Source organism: Archocentrus centrarchus, chromosome 16 (assembly GCF_007364275.1).
Source record: "Archocentrus centrarchus isolate MPI-CPG fArcCen1 chromosome 16, fArcCen1, whole genome shotgun sequence".
In the NCBI taxonomy this organism is placed as follows: Eukaryota; Metazoa; Chordata; class Actinopteri; order Cichliformes; family Cichlidae; genus Archocentrus; species Archocentrus centrarchus.
Window position 1 is genome coordinate 9,823,751 of NC_044361.1, and position 22,155 is coordinate 9,845,905.

General features: G+C 41.2%; 3 protein-coding genes across 6 annotated transcripts in view; 2 read left to right on the plus strand and 1 right to left on the minus strand.

Annotated features, from left to right (window-relative positions):
* The window catches only part of nipal2 (NIPA like domain containing 2), a 25,559-nt gene extending 19,606 nt beyond the window's left edge, over nucleotides 1-5,953 (plus strand). The window contains exons 5-11 of the mRNA XM_030750109.1: nucleotides 212-333; nucleotides 2,089-2,185; nucleotides 2,447-2,582; nucleotides 2,840-2,928; nucleotides 4,990-5,053; nucleotides 5,146-5,243; nucleotides 5,423-5,953. Of these exons, the coding sequence (XP_030605969.1) occupies nucleotides 212-333; nucleotides 2,089-2,185; nucleotides 2,447-2,582; nucleotides 2,840-2,928; nucleotides 4,990-5,053; nucleotides 5,146-5,243; nucleotides 5,423-5,529 (713 nt within the window). The 3' untranslated portion in view covers nucleotides 5,530-5,953. The remainder of the gene's footprint in view (nucleotides 1-211; nucleotides 334-2,088; nucleotides 2,186-2,446; nucleotides 2,583-2,839; nucleotides 2,929-4,989; nucleotides 5,054-5,145; nucleotides 5,244-5,422) is intronic.
* Nucleotides 2,583-15,963, minus strand: pop1 (POP1 homolog, ribonuclease P/MRP subunit). Of its 4 annotated transcripts, XR_004021179.1 has the most exons (17): nucleotides 15,828-15,955; nucleotides 15,516-15,645; nucleotides 14,405-14,539; nucleotides 14,073-14,248; nucleotides 13,685-13,942; nucleotides 13,494-13,581; nucleotides 13,226-13,404; nucleotides 12,828-13,090; nucleotides 12,635-12,728; nucleotides 12,429-12,537; nucleotides 12,199-12,318; nucleotides 10,554-10,675; nucleotides 10,196-10,387; nucleotides 9,065-9,219; nucleotides 8,194-8,418; nucleotides 6,584-7,552; nucleotides 2,583-2,665 (listed from the first exon to the last, which is right to left on the minus strand). XR_004021179.1 is itself a non-coding variant. In XM_030750107.1 (16 exons), the coding sequence occupies exons 2-16, from the start codon at nucleotides 15,640-15,642 to the stop codon at nucleotides 6,856-6,858; spliced, it is 2,940 nt and encodes a 979-aa protein (XP_030605967.1). In that variant the 5' UTR covers nucleotides 15,643-15,645; nucleotides 15,839-15,963; the 3' UTR covers nucleotides 6,403-6,855. The 4 variants fall into 4 exon arrangements, 3 of the variants coding, with proteins under 3 accessions (XP_030605967.1, XP_030605968.1, XP_030605966.1); XM_030750107.1 differs by lacking the exon at nucleotides 2,583-2,665 and having other exon boundaries at nucleotides 6,403-7,552; nucleotides 15,839-15,963; XM_030750108.1 differs by lacking the exon at nucleotides 2,583-2,665 and having other exon boundaries at nucleotides 6,403-7,552; nucleotides 12,855-13,090.
* Nucleotides 15,964-16,166: 203 nt separating this feature from the next.
* On the plus strand, nucleotides 16,167-21,554 carry LOC115794140 (2-iminobutanoate/2-iminopropanoate deaminase). The gene is made up of 6 exons (XM_030749456.1): nucleotides 16,167-16,323; nucleotides 18,310-18,415; nucleotides 18,984-19,038; nucleotides 19,157-19,225; nucleotides 20,936-20,991; nucleotides 21,078-21,554. Exons 1-6 carry the CDS (start codon nucleotides 16,259-16,261, stop codon nucleotides 21,135-21,137), a joined length of 411 nt encoding a protein of 136 aa, XP_030605316.1. The 5' UTR covers nucleotides 16,167-16,258; the 3' UTR covers nucleotides 21,138-21,554.
* Nucleotides 21,555-22,155: the final 601 nt, after the last annotated feature.

Genomic DNA, 22,155 nt, shown 5'->3' on the forward strand with positions numbered 1-22,155 from the left:
ATCAATGTGCTGCAGTGGCTCAATGTCCAGATCTCAACCCAACTATACTATATTTTTCACATGACTGTAGATGTTGTGGATTTTAGCCATTACCAGTAGTAGTAGTGGAGGTACTTGCAAGGTAAGAAAATTTAGAGGGTCAACTGAGCGGTCAAACCAACATAAAAACCGTTTGCAAAAAACTCACCACTCTGCTGTCTTTCCTTCTTAGGTGGCACCTTGGCAATAACAGGAACGTACCTCCTGGTGACCTTTGCCCCCCACACTTCCACACACATCACAGCCCATCTGGTGCAGTACTATGCCATCAGCTGGCACTTCCTGCTTTACCTAGTGTGTAATCTTTTAAAACTCTCCTCTCTGAGTCAAGTACTGCATAATAATGTGTATGCTTTTAAAAACAGAGAATGCCCATGTAATCCCAGACTGCATTAATGTGAGCTCTATTCCATGACGCCTTGTTCATGTCACTGAAGAGAGTTCTTTATGATTTTGGCCTTGTGTTTGGATTTATTGCCCTGATACAGGATGAACTTGGGACTAGTCAGATGCTTCCCTAATTGCATTGCTTTATAGATAAGAATCCAAAAATCCACAGGACTGGTTAAATGGGTTTTTCTGTTATAGTATTTAGTAAGCACACCACTGTTCTCCAACATAGTCACACTTTACATGCAGCACCATGCTACTGCTTTTTTAACTTTTTCCAAGAAACACAAGGGTTTTTTTTTTTCTACCACTACTCTTTGGGGTTAATTAAGGTATTCAATTTTCATTATTCCTCTGTCAAAGAATTGAAGCACAGTTGACCTCAGAGAATTAAACTGTACCCGTGGACCTCCGTTTGGTCCCCCAGCTCAGTTCTCTGTTGTGAAAGTTGTCAAGTGGGGAGAGAGTCCTTTTGAGCTGAGATAGTGTTTTCGTACTCAGTAGTCATAAAATACTCCCTCCACCCCACGGGCTGTGAGCGCATTAACGCTCACCCATGTACCCTCCTAGTCCAATTTCTCCTCAGGCAGCAGCATAAACATAGCCGTTACTATATAAAAAAATCCATATAACACAGATACAAAAGAAACCTTTTTATTGAGGCTATCTTTCCTAAATCCTAAGAATTCATTTACTATTTTTGAACAACTGCGTATCTGATCATAATCTATCAAGGCAAGCAGAAATAAATCTAAAACGATAACCGCCAGCAGCTCTACAGGAGTGCTAGCCCATGGTGCAAACAGAGAACACCCCGGGTGGCAGTGCCATCATTATTCAGGTCACAGCATTTCACTCTCGAATCTATTTGTATTTTCTAAACCAGTGCAAAAAATATTAGATATTAGGCAAATACAAATGGATGGCTGGGAAGACAGATGCTTTAAAATGACAGTCCTGCTGCCTCTGGCTGTGCTGATTGATGGCGTTTAAAAGGCTACGCTGTTTTCCATTTCAGATAGCGCAATTGTGAATACTCACCAGCCCGCAGAGAAACAGCCTCCAACAAGTATGGGATTAAGTTTAGCTGGTGATTAATCAGAGGGAATAAAATACCCTGATGTGTTGGTATCACCAGAGGTCATTCTCTTATCAGATGGCTTCACCTGGAAGGACTGCTGTAGTGTCATTCTGAATATGGATTTATATATCTGCCACAAATGCCTCAGGTCTGTGTTAATCTATTTCCAAAAAATAATCACATTTTAAAATAATCCATTTATTCAACATACATACAGGAATACATGGATGATATTATGAAGCATTTTAAAGGTCAGCTTGCCCTTCTTCCCTTTATTCTGCTCTGCACTCCGTTCTTATTCTCTGTGTGCTGGAGCTGGGAGGTGTTATATTAGAGGTTCCTTGAACAGCTGAATGCTCTCGGACTCACAAGGACAACCCCGAGCCCTTTTCATTAAAACCCAGCAATTCATTTCATTTTTCCAGCACAGTCATTTGTTTCAATTAAAGCGTGCTGCTCTCTGGCTACATGCTGCCCTCACTTATACTAATAAGACAGTAAAAGTACAATTTTCAATTTCTGTGCAAACTTTGAGGAAATGGAACCCGCCTTAATTATCTGTGCAACTCTCTCAACAGTTTATAGAGATCATCATCTTCTGCCTTCTGCTCTATCTGTACAAGATGAGGAATGTGAAGCACATCGTCATTGTGATGCTGCTGGTGGCCCTGCTCGGTACGAACAAGTGGAAATTGCCTGATTGAGGGCAAATGTTATAGATTAAGCTAGGGGTTGCTTTTGTTGCTTGGCTACCAAATGGACCTATACCCTGTTATCATTATTTTTGCAAAGAACTGAGTCGAGAACAATAAAAGAAAATAATTCAGTGTGTTCACTCAAATTAACCGCCTCCACACTTTAGCATGAACCTGTGAGGAGGTGCTTTGTTGATGCAGCTAAATGTTAAAGTGATCTCTTGCTCGTGTGCTGTTGCAGCCTCCCTGACAGTCATCTCAGTCAAAGCTGTGTCAGGGATGATCACAGAGTCGATAAAAGGCCAGCTGCAGCTCATCTACCCCATCTTCTACGTCATGCTTATTGTCATGGTTGCTTCCTGCGCCTTCCAGATCAAGTTAGTCAAGGTTTTCTGTCTCTACTTCTTATCTTTCTTCTTTAAGCCTCATGTTTGCCACTGGCTAGATGGCTGTTCAGTTCCTTAAAAGAAAAAAAAAAAGGAAAGGAAATCACACTCTCCCATTCGTATGAATGTGTGGGTGTGTCCAAACTTTTGATGACGCTCTACCTGCAGCACACTTACACTGCTGTAATATGGGCTGCTGCATTTCATTCACCGAAACGCTTAAATATTGTTTTATTTTCTTTCTACAGATTTCTCAATCAGGCGATGAAAATGTTTGATGCCACAGAAGTGGTTCCGATCAACTTTGTGTTTTTCACTGCAAGCGCCATTGTTGCAGGTCTGTGGGTAAATCGATCCTTGCACTGCATCTTGCCTTCTTTACATGATTATTACCCCACGATGTCACTACTTAGTTGTTATAAAGTGTTACACAGATCTTTTTTGTGACGACATACTTTTTTGCATAAGAGTTGCTCTTCTGTTGTCCAAAAATGATTAATAACACATCATTTAGCCACACTCTTGTACATAGTAACATATTCCTTTGTAGCCCTTATCGCTACCATTTTTTTTTTAATGTCAGTACTATGGACATTGTTGTGGTGCCACAAACACTCACTATTATAATGTGACTGGAAGTCCACAACAATTGCATAATTCATTCATATCAAGCATTATTTCCTAAAGCTACGGAAGCCAGCTGGACGAAGTGTTCTGAACTTACAGCCATGCTAGGACCCTGGACACATCCCAGCTTTGATCTAAATGCTCACAGCATCATGCTAGCCTGCTGATGTTTTGTGGGTAATAGTGACCATCTTTATTCAGCTGCTAGTGTTTGCTAATTATGACTATGGATTACTTTTGCAGGTGTTTGGTTATAAACAAAATTATGCATTCAAATAAAATAATAGCCTTTATGAGCCAAAATCAAACTACAGATCTGAAAAAAATTGTAATAATTTCATATTTTATTTGTTGAAAGAATTTCTCAATAACTAAAGCCCACTTTTTTTTTTTTCAGTCAGGCAACATGAAAATCCAAAATTGTAAAATTTAGCTGCAGGCGAGCATAAATGAAATATTTATGTGGATTTTTTTTTTCTTTCAGAGGCATTTCAGTTTTTCTAGTTTCACAAATTGGCACAAACTGTTTTTTTTTAGGGAATTATTAGGAAATTATTTTTAAATGATATACCAATTATGCAATGATTTACTTCTTTAGTAGGAATCAAAGGGTTTTGTTTTTTCATAAAATTTATTGACGATAAAGACAGAATAAGACCAGCCTTGTTCATATTTCAATAAGAAATATACATTTTCCCAGAAAGATGTGCTCCAGCACTGCAGTAGCTGAAATCAATTGATGACGCAACGCAGTTGCACACACATTTCACAGACAAGGCACGATCAAGATAGTGACTCACTGCTGTGAACCACTTAGGAGTCCTTGTTCAGCAAAAGCTGCTAAGTATTTATAGTGTGTGTTCTGCCAGGTCAGGTTTTTAATAACTAGTCAATAAAAAAAAAAAAAATTTATTAAAAAAGAAAGTTTCCCAAAAGTGTTTTTTTCTTGAAGAGAAAACCCAGAGTAACACACTTTATCACAATTTAAAACCATTTTTGGCAGAGCATCTCAGGTTACAAAATCCATTTTCTTCTTTGCTTTACTTCTTCTGGATAAATTGCTCAAGTGATGTCACTTCAGCCCATTTGCAGTGCGGCTTCAGCTAGCAGAAAATGTTCCAGCAGTCCAAAACATCAGGCGTAAACAAGATCAGCGTCGGTGTGGATCTCGTACAGCAAATGAACAACGGCGTCTCTTACACTGCTGTCCGATACAGAGAAGCATCCACGATAAAGGAGGCAGAGGCACGAGATGAGCTGCAGTTTGAATTACTTGCACTTTCTCTGATATTGCTCTCAGTATTACTATTGCTCTGTCCGCCCACACAAATAACCCACAATTGACTGCATTGAACAACAAATTGCTGATGTGTTATATCTGGCGGTGTAAGAACATCCGTGGGTGGACTTTAAGATTAGTTTAGTTCCACACTGAAGAAAAATGATTGTTTTTGTCCTGACCCAGTGATGGTCACAACTGAAGACAGTGAAGTGAGCGCTGGAAAAGTGTACTCTTTCTCTGAGCCAACGGTGGCTGTTATAAAGTCTCCATACAGAGGAAATTGTTTGTTTTGGATTTTGTTAATATGCTGAGCAGTGTTTACTATTCATCTCTCCAAACTGCACCCTCCAGTTAATAATACTTCCCACTCATGATCCCAGTGTAATGTGTGCTTGGGATTTTAGGGCAATGTTTCGCAAACAAAGCAGCAGAGATGATCTGCATGTTCTGTTGCTCTGCCACATTTGATGGGAGTCTTCCATTTTGCAGGGATTGTGTTTTACCAGGAATTTGAAGGCTTGGCTTTGCTGAATATTTTCATGTTCCTATTTGGGTAAGTGTTCAATACGTTACCAGTCACTCCAGCTCGTCAAGTCATATTTACTGCATGATGTTAATAATCCTCTCAAACTTTTTGCTCCCCAGTTGTCTTCTGTCCTTTCTCGGAGTTTTCCTGATAGCTCGAAACAGGCCAAAAATAAAGCAGCAAGATCGCAATTTTATTGCAATGGATAAGATTCCTGGTAAGTTTAAATCATCCCTCTTTATAATATGTTGCCTTAAGTAATGACTGTGGCTCACTGATTAGTAGATAGAAACAGAATTCAATCTAGTGGTGGTGAGCCTGGATTCACCCCACTGCTATTGTCTGCAGCTCTGGCAGCAGACTCCATCTAATGAGCTTTGCTGTCCGAATTCACAGGGAGAAGGCACGCAGACAAAGTTCAGCCCGAGGCAAAGACTACAACATACGGATCACTGGCAGCCAAACTTATGTGCAACAGATCGGGCCAAACAGACGATTCATAGGACCAGCTCCGTCTGCTCAGACTGTAATTTTGATGCATTTGTGTGCGCTTGTCTCTCTCCTCTTGGTTTCTTTAAAATCTATTTATAGAAAGAATTGACAGCCAGTGCCAGCTGAGCAGCAGTATTGGTGACCATATTGATTTCAGAATTTATGGTTCAAAGTGATGAGTACCTCTCATTACGCCATTTGTGTGTTAGTATTACTCCCTACACAGGTAACAGGAATATCTCATGAGGAATCACTCCAAAATGAGAAGCAGCACCTCAGGGTGAAAGGTCAATATCAAATGCTTCACAGGCAACAACTGTTGAAGGCAGTGAGGAGGCCACTGTGACCAAGCCTATCAGTATAACAAGGTTCATGTTAATGAGCTGAATAAACTGCTCTGTGTGTTCTGCTGTAAATAAATAAGGACAAAAGTGTCTCGCTGGTCTGAGGCTTTCATCTCTTACAGCAAAATAAGAGCACTACTGCCCTCTAATGGTGGGGGAGAGGCTCACAGAGGTCCGGGCAGTTTGCGTCACGTTGATCTGACATGAAAAAGCAGTGCTTCAGTAGCCGTCGTCTTCTGTCACAATAACGCTGCTCACGCTGTCGCTCTGAAAATCTGTTTCCAAGATAACTCGTCCTAAAAGCAGCAATGCGTCGGCCATCTTCACCTCAGATAAACCTCACGCTACATGCTCAACTTAACTGCTACCAAACTTTAGTGTTGCCAAGCAACTAAACCCTTATCTACCGCCTACATATTATGGGATGCACAGCAAACCACTGTTCCTGCCAGTGTGTAACTATAAAAAGAATGCATGTGAAAGTATCGGTTGTTAAGGGCGCTTTCTTGTCAGAGCCGCAGCACAAGGTTGATTGCAGGCTGTGGTTCAGTGTAGTATAGCTGCTTTATTAGGAAATGCCCACACATACCCTCTTCGATGCAGCGGAAGTTCCAAACAGACTTTTAAACAGAAAGTCATGAACATAAATACTCTCAGCATCACAAGTCAGACATGAATTCCTTTGGGAAACCCAAATTAAGAAAAGTTTAATCTTTCTTACCAAAACCAAGGCTCTCATTTACAGCTTTAAACCGATCCCTCTGTAGAGCATCCGTTTCACAATGAGACTAATAATGAAACAAAAGCTGTTCTGTTCAATTAAAACATTAAAGATGTCTCAACAAAAAAAAAGTCACTAGGCTGCTTGTAGTCATACAACGCAAGTCAATAAATCATTAGTCAAGGCACACAGCTTCCATCAAATCACTCGTTACCCCATTAAGTTAGAATTGAACACTGTCTGGGAGTCCTGCATAGATTCAGATGTGCCAATCAGACCTCTATGTTGATCTTAGCAAAGCGGTAGTGCAGAGAGGTGGGGTTGCGAAGCAGCAGCTTTCCTCTGTGTTCACTTGTCTGATTGAGGAGGGTATTAAGAAGGCCGGCAACACTCACGAACCCAAGAGCCTCCCCGCAGCCTGCGGACATGGAGAAGTCACCCTGAGTGACCCAGCCTACAGTCACCCGGGAGCAGTGAGAGGTGACACTTGGCAGAGGATCCGGCCACAGCCCTAAGATGAGATCTGAGGAAGACTCTTTGAAGGATTTAGGGTCTTTGGCTGTGTTGGTGTCTGAGTCAGAAGCAAAGGGAAGGCCTGACCCTTTGCCATCAGGCTTATCAGGAGTTACAGAGGATGTGGCAGCCTTCTTAGAGTCCCTCTTTCTGCGTTTAATTCTGCTTTTAAAGTGGTCTCTCTGTGGTGGCTCCTGAGGACCACCAATTCCTTGCTCTTTTCCCAGCGCCTTTAGGTCCTCTGCAGTTGGCACACACAACATGGCGTGGCACTCCGGTTTGCCCTTTGACAGCAGCGACACACGCACCCACACTAGACTCATCCCATGTGCTGACAGCAACGATGTCACAGCTGAGCAGCTGATGGGTGGCACCTCACCGATGCGGCACGGCCTCTGACCTTTGGATGTTGTGGGTCTGCACCAAGCAGAAAGCAGCCTGAGAGCCTTTTTGCTCCTAGGAAGCAAAAAAAAAAAGTAACCCATTTAAATCAGGTGATTAATGCTAAAAGGAAAAGTTGCATTTTCATTGGCCTCATTAGCTGCCCTCAGAGACATAAAATTTTGTTGGAGAACATTTTTTAATTCCTAATGTTGAAAACAAAAGGCAGCCAACGGATGGTGAAAATCAATCCAATTTTTTTCTCATAAAGTCAGTCATTACTCAAAGCTTATGTGATGGTTTTATGAGGATAGATGTTACTCTTCCCCTCTACTAATAACAGTGATGTATTGCAGCAATTTAAGACTGGATGTACTTTGAGTATTCTCATTGGGGACGTTATGATGAAAGGGAGGTAAGACTGGAGAAGCAGCATGCATCAAACCTGTCAAAAGAAGTCCTTGTGCCTCTTAATAAAAAAGGAAAGCAATGATTGGAGCTCATGGCCTCCCAAAAACAGTGCATATTATTCTCAAGGGGTTCCTAAAAAAAGTCTGCTGCATTAATACTGTTAGAAGTGTGATTTAGATGTGTGGGATAAAGGGACCTTGAACTACCTCTGCAGTGGGTGTATGTTTGTGCACACGTCAATACTGATAAAAAGTTTATTTTCACAATAAGAAAACAGAACCCCTTCAAACATTTAAAGCATTTACCTCAGTACAGTAAAGCGGCTCAGAGGCTTTGTTACGGCGATCGCCTGTTGTGACTCAATCGCATCAATCTCCTCAATCACGGTGTCAGCCTGTGCTGTGGTTCGTGCCTGGCTGCCTCCTTCCCGCATGATGATCTCCCACTCCTCTGCCAGTTGTTGCCAAGGGCAACGGAAAGGAGCCACACAGCCATGCTTAATGTAATTGGTCCTCTTGGCGGGCGGATGCCTGCAGAAAAGGTTCAAAGGGTGAACCCTTGTCAAACTGTTGGGCAACCCTGCCAATTTGTGCAAGACACCACAAGTGCTGAGCGGTGGATAGAAGGGGACAAGCAACTTTATTAGGATCTCACTCAGATGGAGAGAGATCTCCATTATGAAAATTAACTGGGGTCACAGCTTTGGAGTGCTTCCTTTTATCAAAACCTCTAATCTACTGCCGAGCTCACCACTTACCAAGGCTGCGGATTATCAATATTATCTTTTCCCTGTTTATGACTGTGCAAACAGACTACGGCAAAGAGTTTTTAGTTCCAATAAAGGCTCATTATCACCTTCGCTAATGTTTATGTAACAGAAAACATTTTACCATCACAGTTGAAAAGATTGCTTTCAAGGCTGCCAGTGGTTAATTAAAACAAATTGGAGAAACACATCCAACACATATAACATACTTTTAAATTCTGGGCAAGTTCCTAGGATTCTGTTTTGTGTCTGCAGGCTGACATTAGCATGCCAGAATATTACAAGATACACAAGAGCATTGGCAGGACAAAACGTCCCCACTGAAAACAGACCTTACCATGTTTATGATAAAAATTAATCACACACAGCATTAATATTTTTCTTCCCTCCCTGCTCAGTGTCCAGCTGACCTTTTGAACTTGTCCAGCAGTGCGGCCTCCTGCTCCTCCTGAAAACGCATGCCCGCAGGGCAGTCTGGATAATCATGGGGAAAGTGAGGCGCTGCTTTATTTTGAGAGTGTTTCAGACTCATACTGAGTCCACCTATGCGAACCCCTCTGTACACCTGGAGGAGGGAGAAACAAGGTAGAGAAGAGATGAGTTTTTATGTGACTTGTCCAAACAAAAAAGAAAAAAAAAGAACTGGCATGGTCACAAAGTGTGCAACAAAATAATAAAACCATCTCACACCAACAGCCATTCTTTACTTCCTCATCTTATTGAAAATATAAAGTGAAAGCCTAAGAATCTCTAATATCAAAAGTTATCAGTTCATCTGCATATTTCATGTTAACTTCTGTAGCTTTGCTGTAGATTTTTGGCTGTGTAAAACAAACAGCGGTGGATGGGAGCAGCTATAAACTTCACTTTTTTCATGTTGGAGCTTGTTGATCAGGTGGTCTGATGAAGGACTCCTGCCAGCTTTTTCCAAGTAAAGGTTTTTCTGGCAATTAGAGGAACAAGCGCTGCTGCTTTGGTTGCTAGGAAAAGGTTTTCTTCGTTTCACCTGAGCTCACCTTCTCAATAACATCTCCGCCTTTTTGCTCTTCTCCACGTGTGTGTAGACAGACTCTATCTCCACGTTAAGCTACTTACGTGGTGACAACTGAGCGCTACAGCATCACGGATTAAACAAAACATCAACATCAAGAATTTTTTTTTTTTTATATAATCGAGTTACTTGATGACTAGTTGCAGCTCTTGCTATTTGATTTATAACAGAAAAAGATTATACATTGTTGCATTTTTCTTCTTCAAACCAACAAAAAAAAAAAAAGTTACCAAATGTCTGAAATATGTAGTGTTTTTAATATCCAGGCTAATAATAATGAACAACTGACAACCAGCAGATTTATTGTTGAGTTGTATAGCTTTAGAATTTTATCATATACCTGCTGTTAAAATCTGAAACAAACTCAACTACAGCCCACTTGGAAGTACACTAAAATCCACTGTTTAAAGTCATCTCAGTCCAGTTTTTACCTGCACCAGAATTCACACCACGTCACCCCAACAGCACAGTAAATGAATGAACGTATTACCAGTGGGATCCAGAAGGCCATCCCCCAGCCTTTAGGGAGCAGCAGATCCCATCCAGCACCCCAGGAGCTCATCTCATGTCCCACCTGCTTGCCAGGTTGATGAACAAGAAGAATGGGGACTCGGCCCTGCAGGGGAGTGGGGCTCAGCCTGGAGCCTGGCACCAGCACCTCACTCCTCATACGGTTCAACTCCTACAGGTGGTAACAGAAAATGTTACAAGTAAGAGCCACATGCAGGCTTTCAGGAATGCATAGGCTAACACACAAGAAATAAACACAAAGAAATAATGGAGTTGCATACTAAGCACTAGTATAATTATTATTACTGAACATTTCTAATGGTGAGAAAATAAGCTACCTGCTCAGATATCTTGTTATCAGTGACATTGTCACGGACAGACTGTTCCCAAATGGAACTCTGACAGCAGCGCTCTGGCACTCCTCGCAACATCAGCTCCCTCCTCTTCTCCTCGTCCACCTCTGCAAGAAACACATACATGGCACAGCCCTATATAACCAGCATTGCTAGTGTCAGGAGAGACACAAAGTCCTCTACCTCTGATTTATAATCTATCATTTGGATAAGAAAGGATCTATCCCATCTGAAAATAAAAACACGCTGTCTCTTGGTTGTGTCATCTGCATAGTTTTCATCAATGAAGCCAAAGTCATGTTTGTATGTCTTATATAAACGTTACACTAATTTACCAAAAAAAAATAAAATTCAAACGGCAGAGTTGAAGTTGCAACACATTGCAATGCAGTGTTCGGCTGGGAAACATCGGGTCTTGGAATTTATGTGGATGTTATTTTAACATATACCACCCACATAAACACTAGTGCAGACTAGCACAACCACCATGGCAACAGCAGGGCAGGTCGTTTTAATGTTGTAGCTGATCGGTGATGATCATAGAGTGATCAATCATCCAAGTTATGCCACTGCGATTCCCAATTTACCAAAGCAGCAAAATATCCATCTAGTACAGGAAAATCAAACTGCAAATCTTTCTTCTTACACTCTCTCGTGTATAGTCAAAGTCAAGTATGAAGATTTAAACCTGATTTATTCCTGCAGCACTGAAGGTAAAAGTCTAACAAGAGCACAACAAATATACATTTACTATAATTAATCTGCCTCATCCTGGTTTAAAATCGGATCACTAAGCAAAAATATTACTAAAGCGATATTAAGCAAATAACACAGCAAACCTGTTTGTTAGAACTTCACCCACATGAGCAATAAAAATGTTCAAATTTACACTATTACAGGCTCATGATGTAGCAAAGCCATTAAAGCTGAGGGAAAACATGAAGGTATAAAAGTATTAAGCCCAGCAGTTCTATTTTTATTGCAGAACATTCCAGTTTTTTCATATCCTGTGTTTGTTTTTTAGTCAGGTTTCATTACTCCTAAGGGTTACCTGTAGCATTTCACAAAAAAAATCCAGTCACTAAAATAGTCTGTGTGTCTGAGATATGCCTGATGATAAAACTTCTCTTTCTGGGCAGTCTGATATAAGAGATGTTGGATATCATGTACTACAATTATGCTAAGATGACCAGAGACATTTTTTATTGTAGTCAGGATGGCCTCATGTTGTAAAATAAAACGTAATCAGAATGGCTCGTGAACATGATGGACCTGATTTAAATCAATAAAGGGCCCTATTGAAAACTGACCTTATCTTTCAAGTATCTTCTCATAAATCAGCTGTTGCCAATCACTGAGGGTGTGTTTGGAGTACAGGGTTCTGCCAGGATTCGAACCTGGAACATCTGCATGGCGAGGCAGAGGCTCCCCAGAGCACAGAACCAGATGTGTACTCACTGAACCAACCTCAGGACCAGAAACAGACTGATTCCTTGCTGGGATATAGCTATGTCTTGTTTAGTGGCCTTTCATGACCGACATGAGAGAACCAACATTAGTGTTGTACAAGTACTCGACTTTAAAACAGCTCCCCCCCTCCTCCACTGTCATCTGGTAGATCAGATTTTACCTTGTGCCTGCTTTACACAAGGCAAAGCGTTAACTCTCTTTCTTGGTAATGTGAGCCTTGGGTCATCCACAGTCAGACCCAGCACTGTGCCTGAGGGGAGCTCAGCGGTCGAATAGATGCCTGGATGAACAACATAGTTGTGGTTAGGCAGAAAAGCATGGACACACAATCAACTAGCAAAATAAGAAATAAAGAAGAAAAAATATATATAGATGAAAAGAAAAATAAACCTTTTAGTATATCAAAGATATCGGCTTGTTGCTGATGCAGATTCATCTTGCTCTCATCTGAGCAGTACTGAGGCCACCAGAGGGAGCAAGTCTGGGCTTTATCCACTTCCTTAAAAAAAAAAAAAAGAAACAAATTCAATTATTCAGTAGGAAATGAAAATTCCTTTCGGAGGCTGCTCAAGTTAATAACACACTGCAATCCTTACATCACAGCCTGTAGCGGCTTCCAAAGTGTCTGCCAGCACAGAATGGGACTGCGGGCCAATCAGCCGATAGCGTACAATCTCCATTGTGAGATCACTGCACCGCCCCCCCCCAAAAAAAAACAAAAAAAAAAAAAGTGAATTAACCAATAATGTTTCAACTTGTCCCTGAAATGACTCCTGAAATGACACGAACTTTATAACTATTCCATTTGAGCTGGACCTCCAGCTAACTGCGGTGGAGGGCAATCTTGTTCCATCGCCCAGGATCTTCTTTGCAGGAGGTCTACTGGCATCTTTACAGCAACGCTTTCTCTTGGTTCCCAGTACTGGCTTGACCTCAGGTGTGTTTTCAGGCTCTGATTCTGCTTTCAGGCTGGGATTTTCCTCTGCACTCTCCACCAGAGGTAATACAGCCTCACAACACTGACACACAGTTTGTAATTCAGGGAGAAGATCCTGGAAGGAAAATACAGAATATGGATTTAACAGTCTTGCTTAAGTTGTTTCTAAATTTAATCATATCCAGTAAAATTCAAAAGATCAACCATAAAAATCATTTAAAACTAAGCAGACCTCTAAAACCAGATATACCTTCTTAAGAGTGGGATGAGCCCAGATCCACAGCTGCCTGTGCACTGAGCCCTGTGTGCGGGGTCTCCACAGGAAGGTGACAGGCCCCAGGGGTTGTGAGGGGTACTGCCCTGCTCTGTACACCATGACACTGCCCTGTCTGCACCCTGACAGACACAATGCCGCAGCAAATGTAGGACCTGAAAAGCAAATCAAAGCTTGTAACTATACTATTTAAACATGCCCTTTAGTAGGAGCTGGAGCTAAATGCTAAATTATTTGTTTCTACCTGCTTCCTTGCTGGTCAGCTGTGAAAGAGCAGCCAGAAGCTTGTCTTCATCTCCCTGCAGTTCTATGCAGCAGTAATAAGAAAGATCCTGAGAAGAAATAAACAGAGATGTTAAGCCGATTTTCCAGGCAGAGATATTCCTGCAACTACAGAAAATAAATACAAGTTATTCACACATTTTGTGTGCTTACCTGTAGGAGGCAATGGCTGCTCATTGCTCTGTAACAAGCTCGATAGCATTTGTATGTGGGCCTGTCCCCGAGGCAGTAACCCCACTTTTTAACCATGTGGAAGCGCTTGGCGTGCCAAATGTGCGTTTCCAGCCAAATGTTCTTCCGCTGACGGCGGTTGAACTCCAGCAGCAGGTTTCCGTGCCGCCGTCGAGCCTTGCGGCTCTTGCTCTTTGCCAATTCCTTCTTCTTCGAGCCGGCCTGGAGGCTCTTCTCCCGCTGACAGGAGAAGGTTATAGAAAAGTCAGTGATAATGTCTGAGGTACTCAGAGGAGTTTATATATGGAAGAAGGGAACTGAGGTGTTTGGTGAGACAAAGTGCTAAATATGAACCATATCCTGAAGTTACCATTCTGTTGGCCACCTCTCTTAGTCTGTGAGGGAGCCGCTTGGTGTTGTGGCTCATGGCTCGTCGTCTCATGTGTTTGGGCAGAGCTTCAAACACATGGCTGCTGCTTGTGGTCTTGGTGACGGCTTTCAACATGGCACTCACCTCTGAAGCCCTGGCTTTGGCAAAAGCTCCAGCTGGGTAGGGATGGTAAAGATGGAAATCATTCACTGGACTGTGACACAGCATTTGAAGTTCGTGAGCACCTTCATAATTCATTTACCTTGTGATTTTCTATGCCCACAGTTAAACTTAATATTGGCAAAGAAAGTCTGAAAATGTTCAGATTTTACCAGTGATATATTTAGGCATCTCCTTGGCGTAGCCTCCACCATCTTTATGACGTCCACGGACCCAGCCACGCTGGTGTAAAGTTTTCTTCTGCCGTTCATCCGAAGTACCACCTTTGACAGGATCAGCTTTTTGTCCTTTCAGAGCCAAAGAAAAATGAGAGTGAGTCGTGAGGTATTCCTCCACAAATGTGTGTAAACTCAGCCAACTTAATAAGGTATACAACATTGTTATCCTCTTATTATTCTGCTTTCACATGGCATTTATGATAAACTTGTGGACAGTAACCTTTAAATTGGCAGGGAAAATATGTTCACTATATTATATATTTTCATTGTATCAATAAAATGTGACAGGAGAAGACAGGGAAATTAAAAGAAGGCAATGCAATTTGGAGGACACATAAAATAAAATAAAGAACCAGAACAAAGTCAAACAGTCCAGGGGGAAGGCTCCCAAAGTTCTGAGATACCCTCACCAGAGGTACAACAAAGCACAGCAATATTTTTCATTTTCTCTAAGCTGACTTACATGTGAGATTAATTCTTGCATAAAAATGTATTCCTGCAAAAATGGCTGAATTGGCTGATAAAGTGGAACACCTCAAATGAAAAAAAAATAAGTTGAATAGGAGGTGCTACACCTGAATTCAGGCTATTTCATCATATATGCTTCTGATTCGTGACTATGGCATTCCTATACATGCCTCAAAACAAAAAACAGATTATGAATATCTTGATGCACTGAGGAAGCACAGCACCAGAAATATACACATACCACAAGCAGATATGAGATATATATATCATATACAGGAGAATCTGGTGTGTTAGAATCCAGCAGTGTTTGATACGTAATTGCAGCAGATAATCTGCTACAAGTAGCTTGGCTATTCGGCTTGGCTTGATTCTGCACTGTCAATTATGATGCGTCCATTATCTGTCAGTTTGACCCCTTTGGTAGCAAAATATTTTTATACAATAATCCGTTTAACACGTGGGAGAATATGAAAAACATATTTGTGCTTTGTTTTGCCTTAGAGTAAACTAAAAACTGAAAAAATAAAGTATTTTTTGGTGGTCCTCCCTCCAGTCTGATATCTAATCTGCAGAGTACCGGTGTCAGGGGGGTCTCCTCCTTTCTGTGTGCTGTTCTCCACATTAGATGAAGAAGATGAATACTGAACACTGGCAGGCTGATTTCTCATCTTCTTCTCTCGCATTTTTACTTTAGCCGCAGACATTTTCTGTAAGAAACAATAAGACACGTTTGAGGCACCGCTAACCGAGCAGGTGCCACATTAAACAGCTGCATGCAGAGCCAGCTTGCTAGCCGCGGCGTTAACTGGCGTAAAGTTGGGGAGTTGTTTTACCTTACAAAAACGCAGCTAAAACATTTCTAAACCAAAAATACACCGAAATTACGTACCGCAAGATTACCTCAATATTCCCCAGTGTGATAATGTATATCAAAAGCACCGCTCCAGCTGTAGGGATCCTCTAGTTTTGAGCTTAGCTACCATGTGAGTTTCCCTCATGCTGGTGCTAGGTTTGTTTGCTTCCGGATATGACGTATTCATGGGCTATGTAGAGTATTGGCGCAACAACCAAAAATCCAATCAAAGCCGATGTACGTTTTCTAGAGATTATATCTTATTATGCCACATTTTACTGTAGTTTGGATTGTAAAATATGTCACTTGACTAGTTTTAGAACTAAAACATATAACGGAGACTATATTTGCGCATCTAACACGTGTTTTACGGTAAAGCAGCCCTGACGTCCCTCTGTCATCCAGCGCTCATTATTAGCCTTCTGCGTGCAACTTTCATTCACTTGAGCTGAGAGGTTTCTAGAGAAATGGCTGCACTAATCAGGAAGATTATCAGCACAACTAAAGCTCCGGCTGCTATCGGCCCGTACAGGTGAGACGAGCCCTGAACCTGAACCGTTTCCCTGAAGTGAAAGTTACAGCTGGCACACAGCACCGATCTGCATTACATTTAGACTTCACGTTAAGAACGCTGAATGTCAATCACTGTTGGCACCATGACTTTTTTTTTTCTCCGTAATGACATTATGCAGCTGAGTGCGCTGTTTCGTCCATAAAATGTAATGTTGGGGGGGCAGGGGCATATGCTCCGAGACCTGCTTTTAGGAGCAAAGTTCACATAGTTTTAGATTTTGCACTTTAAACTCTAGATACCACTGAAATGTTGAACTGTTAAGACCAACAGCAAACTGTGCTAGGTTTGTGGGTTCAGTGTTTTTTTTTTAATACTAGGAGTATGCTACTGTAGTTTGCATTTAGCCTGTTAATCTTTCATACACGGGGTTAAAAGATCTTAATCTGCATGTAAAAGAAGTGTTAAAAAGTAACCATGCTTTGTCCAAAAGATTTCTTACACAGGTGGAATTTGGGAACTTGCATCTTGCATGTTCCTAATGTGGAAACATCTTCTACACCAGAAAATAAACTATTTGTATTGCCAAAAGTATTCACTCAGCCATCCAAATCATTGAATTCAGGTGTATAAACTAAGCACCTAGGCATGCTCACTCCTTCTACAAACATCTGTGAAAGAATGGGTCACTCTTAGGAACTCAGTGAATTCCAGCGTGGTACCATGATAGGATGCTACCTGTGCAACAATTCCAGTCCTGAAATTTCCTCATTACTAAATATTCCACAGTCAGCTGTTAGTGTTATTATAACAAAGTGGAAGCAATTGGGAACGACAGCAACTCCGCTATGAAATGGTAGGCCATGTAAAATCACAGTGGGTTCAGCAGGTGCTGAGGTGCATAGTGCACAGAGGTCATCAACTTTCTGTAGAGTCAGTTGATACAGACCTCCAAACTTCATGTGGCCTTCAGATTAGATCAAGAACAGTCTGTAGAGAGCTTCATGGAATGGGTTTCCATGGCAGAGCAGCTGCATCCAAGCCTTACCAAGCGCAATGCAAAGCGTCGGATCCAGGGGTGTAAAACACACCACCACTCTAGGAGACAAGTTCTCTGCAGTGACAAATCATGCTTCTCCATCTGACAATCTGATGGATGAGTCTGGGTTTGGCGGTTGCCAGGACAACGGTACTTGTCTGACTGCATTGTGCCAAGTGTAAAGTTTGGTGGAGGGGAGATTATGCTGTGGGGCTGTTTTTCAGTAGTTGGGCTCGGCCTCTTAGTTCCAGTGAAAGGAGCTCTTAATGTTTCAGTATACCAAGACATTTTGGACAATTTCATTACAACTTTGTGGGAACACTATGGGGATGGCCCCTTCCTGTTCCAACATGACGGCACTCCAGTGCACATAAAGACATGGATGAGCAAGTTTAATGTGGAAGAACTTGACTGGCTTGCACAGAGTCCTGACCTCAACCCAACAGAACACCTTTGGGATGAATTAGAGCTGAGACTGTGAGCCAGGCCTTCTCATCCAACATCAGTGTCTGACCTCACAGATGCGCTTCTGGAAGAATGGTCAGAAATTCCAATAAACACTCCTAAACCTTGTGGAAAGCCTTTCCAGAATAGCTGAAGTTGTTATAGCTGAAGGCCAATGAATGAATAATTTTGGCAATTTAAAAAAAAGACATCCACATATTTTCCTTACAATATAATATGCGCTATATTATATTGTGAGAAAAAGATGTGGATGTCTTTTTTAAAAACAGAATATTAAAATCGCAAAATATATATACACTTAGTTGATGGAGGAAAAACAAGTGAATGTATAGTCAAGCAGACATACAACTTTTTTTAACCTCCTTTCGTTCATTATCAGTAACTCTCTTTGAACTCCAGGAAAAGGACAATAAGATTTCACACCCCTTCTGAAAGAAATAAACCCTTGTTTTGTGTGTGTGTGTGTGTGTGTGTGTGTGTGTGTGTGTGTGTGTGTGTCCCAGCCAAGCCGTGGTGGTAGATCAAACCATGTATATTTCAGGACAGCTGGGAATGGATCCTGCCAGTGGACAGTTGGTGGAAGGTGGTGTTCAGGCTCAAACCAGACAGGTGACACTGGAATCACGGTCATCCTTGATTCATCCATTCCTGAACATAGCGTACAGTGGCACCGGAAAGCAATCAAGATATCAGATGTTCCTAATTAATCGATTACTGCTGAGATACATGTAATGAGGCTGAGTTTGGTTAAGTTAAAATTTCTCATAAATGAGCCATTACAAGGCTGCTACAGTATGAATAAATGCTACACTCAGTTTATTATTTAATAGAAGATGTAATCATTTTGACAAAATGAAAGAAAAAATATAAAGTCACCAAAAGCAAACTGACGATCCTTTTAAAAACAGTGCCAAGAATATTTATGTATGTGCCTTAGAAAACTGGTGATTTCTTTCTTTTCTTTTCAAACATTGGCCTTACTGCTCTATGTTTTGAAAGACTCATTGGTCATCCTGATCCTCTTGCTTAATTCCTGAGCTCATTGTCATTGTGCTGCAGGATTCATTTAGGACCGATCCGTCCCATCCTTGCTGCAGGATGAATAAGGATTTGAAAGCCATCAGAAAGTGAGAGCTACTTTTGCACAATAATGTACACGGCTTTATTTTTCCTTCAGGCTCTGGCGAATATGGGTGAAATTCTTAAAGCCGCTGGGTGTGGTTATGATAATGGTGAGAGAGAGCCTTGCCTTTCTTTGCATATAAACAGGAGAATGCTTTCAACTTTTCAACTGCGGACTCACTAATGCATTGTTTTGTTTGGTTTGGGTTTTTCTGTCACTTCCTGCAGTTGTCAAAACCACAGTGCTCTTAGCCAACATGAACGACTTCACCAGCGTCAATGATGTCTACAAGCAGTGTAAGTGTCATTGAATAATTTATCAATATGGATCAACATGTGTTTGGAATTTTCTGTTGATGTTCATGATGGCCCTCGTCACTCTAGTTTTGCAATACAAAGTTAGCCACTGGGTGTCAGCACAGTCCAGATGTCACTTGGACTTAATAGGTAGATTTTATACACCCTTTGTTCTTTTTTTTTTAGTAATGTATTCACGCCAAATGCCTTTACAATAAATCAGCCAACCCTTGAATTTGCATCTTCATATTCTAAATATGCCAAGGGAGGTCCAGAGCAAGATGAATTATGAAATGATGAGAAACACACAGGCAGAGTCCAAACACTCGCGGGGACTGCTGGCATTTGCTGAGTCACTTAGCAGAGTGAAACCTGAGCTGCCGCCGCCAAAGGATTTATCTTAATCTAAATGTCAGACAACAGACCGTCACATCTGATGTCCCATAGATTACAAAAAAACCCTTTAACTCTATTCACAAAGCCCCAATATCCATTTCACTGTTATTTAAGTAGTTTAGCAGAAATGATAACCTGAAGTTTTTCTAAATGCCAGTTAATTCAATTGGTGCGCCTACAGGGAGAAAAGCAACACAGGTGTTTTCATTCTGGCTGATTAGGCTTTTGCTATGGTTGAAGTTGGGTGGAGCTATGGTGTGATTACAAGAACCAACAAGAATGACAGTGACATAAATTCTGTTGCCTGAGCAGAGGCCCGTACTACGAAGCAGGATTTCATCTTATCCAGGTAACTTTGGGGTGAACCCTGGATTTTTCTGTACTACAAAGGTGGTTCAGTTCTTACTAGGGTACATCGCCATGGTAACTCACGCTTCCAGATTAGAGATCAATAGGCATGAAATCAACGCCTACTGACCAGTTAATAAATTATTGTTCTATAAGCATTAATATATAAATCGGGACACCTATTTGTACTTGTGGACTCCATATCAATCGCAGGGAGACTAAGCCTACATTTGAATTCTCTTTTTGTATTTATTCTTTATTTGCTCTCGGATCATTAAACCCCATCGGCGCCGCAGCTGAAAGAATAAAAACTGAAACTGTCTCGTGCCAATTTTAACATTAGTTTAATGGAATACTTGATTCTAACACACCAGATTCTCCTGTCTTAATGATGAAGTTGTGATATTAATAAATCTGTTAACTCCCACAGTTGGCATTTTTGCCAGGCGCACACAGACGTTCACACAGCGCGTTTAACTCTAAATTGCTGTGCAGCGCTTTTCCTCTCACACTGCTGCTTTATCTGCAGCAGCTGTTGTTTTGCATTCTGTATTATGGGTGTAACCACTTCATATTATTCTAATGTTATGGTTTAGTCTTCCTTTGTAAAATCAGCTGCTGGTACACTAATCAATGTGATTGGCCAGAGGTCACCTCTTTTGTGAGAATGCGTTTTTCCTAGATCAGGAAACCCTGGGTTAACTTGGCCAGTTGAAAACCAGCTTTGTGTGACCGCTTATCCTGATTGCCAGTGTCAGAAAGATACTCTGGATATATTGAATTTGCTTCGTAGTGCAGGTCCAGCTTCAGTAAAACTAAATCAGACTGGGTCAACACTATAAAGACAATTTAAAGATATAATCAGTCATTAACTGATTTGCAGTTTCATTCAATTCTATGTTTCTGAGTCATTTAAAGTGTGTGTATTTAAGTGTGTTGGTGGCTTAACTCAGCTGCTTTCTCTAGTCTTTAGCACCAACTTCCCAGCCAGAGCTGCCTTTCAGGTCGCCGCGCTTCCCCGGGTGAGTACTTCCATCTATTGTTTTGTGGTTTTTAACCAAACTGAAAGCCATAATTCTCACTGTACTAATGGTCTCTCTTTCTCCAGGGCGGACTGGTTGAAATTGAAGCAATTGCTGTTTTGAGCCCTCTGACCACCACTTCCTAATAAGTACATTAAACAGACAAACAACTAGGAAAATCTACAAACACTGAAAAGTGTCAAAACCCAATGTCCTAATTATAGATGTAGTACTGTATCATCATATTTTGGAAGCCATTAGGCAACTTAGCGCTGTTTGAACATGTCACGGGTCACCTGGCAGACTAACGGCAGTCAGGTTTGGAGCACTTTCTCCTCTCTCGTTAACACTGATGAGCTGTATTTGAAGGCAGCACTGCAATTTAAATCCACTGTGCTCACATTTCACTTACAATAGCTGAGAAGTACCTAAGCTTGCTCATTAGATTGAATTACACTACCAGCCTGTGCTGTCACCAGCCGTATCATGACAGTGTATCCTCTTTCTTTGCACCAGATGATGGATGATTGAGCATAACTTAATAATAAAGGGTTTTAATTTTCCAAAATTGCTTCTTGATGTCATCAAAACTCTTTTTAAAAAAAAAAAAAAAAAAAAAGTCCTCAGCATTTCATTAACTTTGAACAAAGCTGGTTCACACATGCAAGAAAAGACTGCACATCTTCAAGCTTGCAATCCCACAAAGAACTATATCACTTGATTTCAGTGATTATGTTTTCCAGCTGAATTATTGTGTGTATGTAATCACTTGGTATACTTTTGGACTAAAAGTGAACTGTACAACACACACTGATTTGTTTTTGGTTTTTTTGTTTGTTTGTTTAAAGCAGCAGTTCACATCTTTACTTGCTTGCCAAGTATTACATTTTCAAAAACATTAATTTTATTTTCGGTGGGAATTAGCTTCTCTCTCTGGCACGTTGGGTCACTTCATTTTATGCTTGAGTGCAGTGTGTCAGCAGGTGAGTCATGTATCGGAAAAGGAAAAGAAGAGCAGCGTCAGCTCTTATGCAAAGTATTAGTTCCTTTTAAAAGAAGTGGTCTAGCTGGGGCACATTTTGTCCCCAGCTAGACATTTCAATGCAGCCACAAGTCTTAAGCTTGTGTTATTTTAAGCGTAGAACATGTACCGGGGTATTGGAA

What these genes read in the sequence shown, in the direction of transcription:
- pop1 (XM_030750107.1), bottom strand. Translation starts at nt 15,642, where the DNA reads ATGTCTGCGGCTAAAGTAAAAATGCGAGAGAAGAAGATGAGAAATCAG. An exon ending in GCAGCCATTGCCTCCTACAG is followed by an intron (nt 13,582 to 13,684) that starts GTAAGCACACAA and finishes ATTTCTTCTCAG; the next exon opens with GATCTTTCTTATTACTGCTG. An exon ending in GCTGACCAGCAAGGAAGCAG is followed by an intron (nt 13,405 to 13,493) that starts GTAGAAACAAAT and finishes TTTGCTTTTCAG; the next exon opens with GTCCTACATTTGCTGCGGCA.
- LOC115794140 (XM_030749456.1), top strand. Translation starts at nt 16,259, where the DNA reads ATGGCTGCACTAATCAGGAAGATTATCAGCACAACTAAAGCTCCGGCT. An exon ending in GCTGCTATCGGCCCGTACAG is followed by an intron (nt 16,324 to 18,309) that starts GTGAGACGAGCC and finishes TGTGTGTCCCAG; the next exon opens with CCAAGCCGTGGTGGTAGATC. An exon ending in CAATGATGTCTACAAGCAGT is followed by an intron (nt 19,226 to 20,935) that starts GTAAGTGTCATT and finishes TGCTTTCTCTAG; the next exon opens with TCTTTAGCACCAACTTCCCA.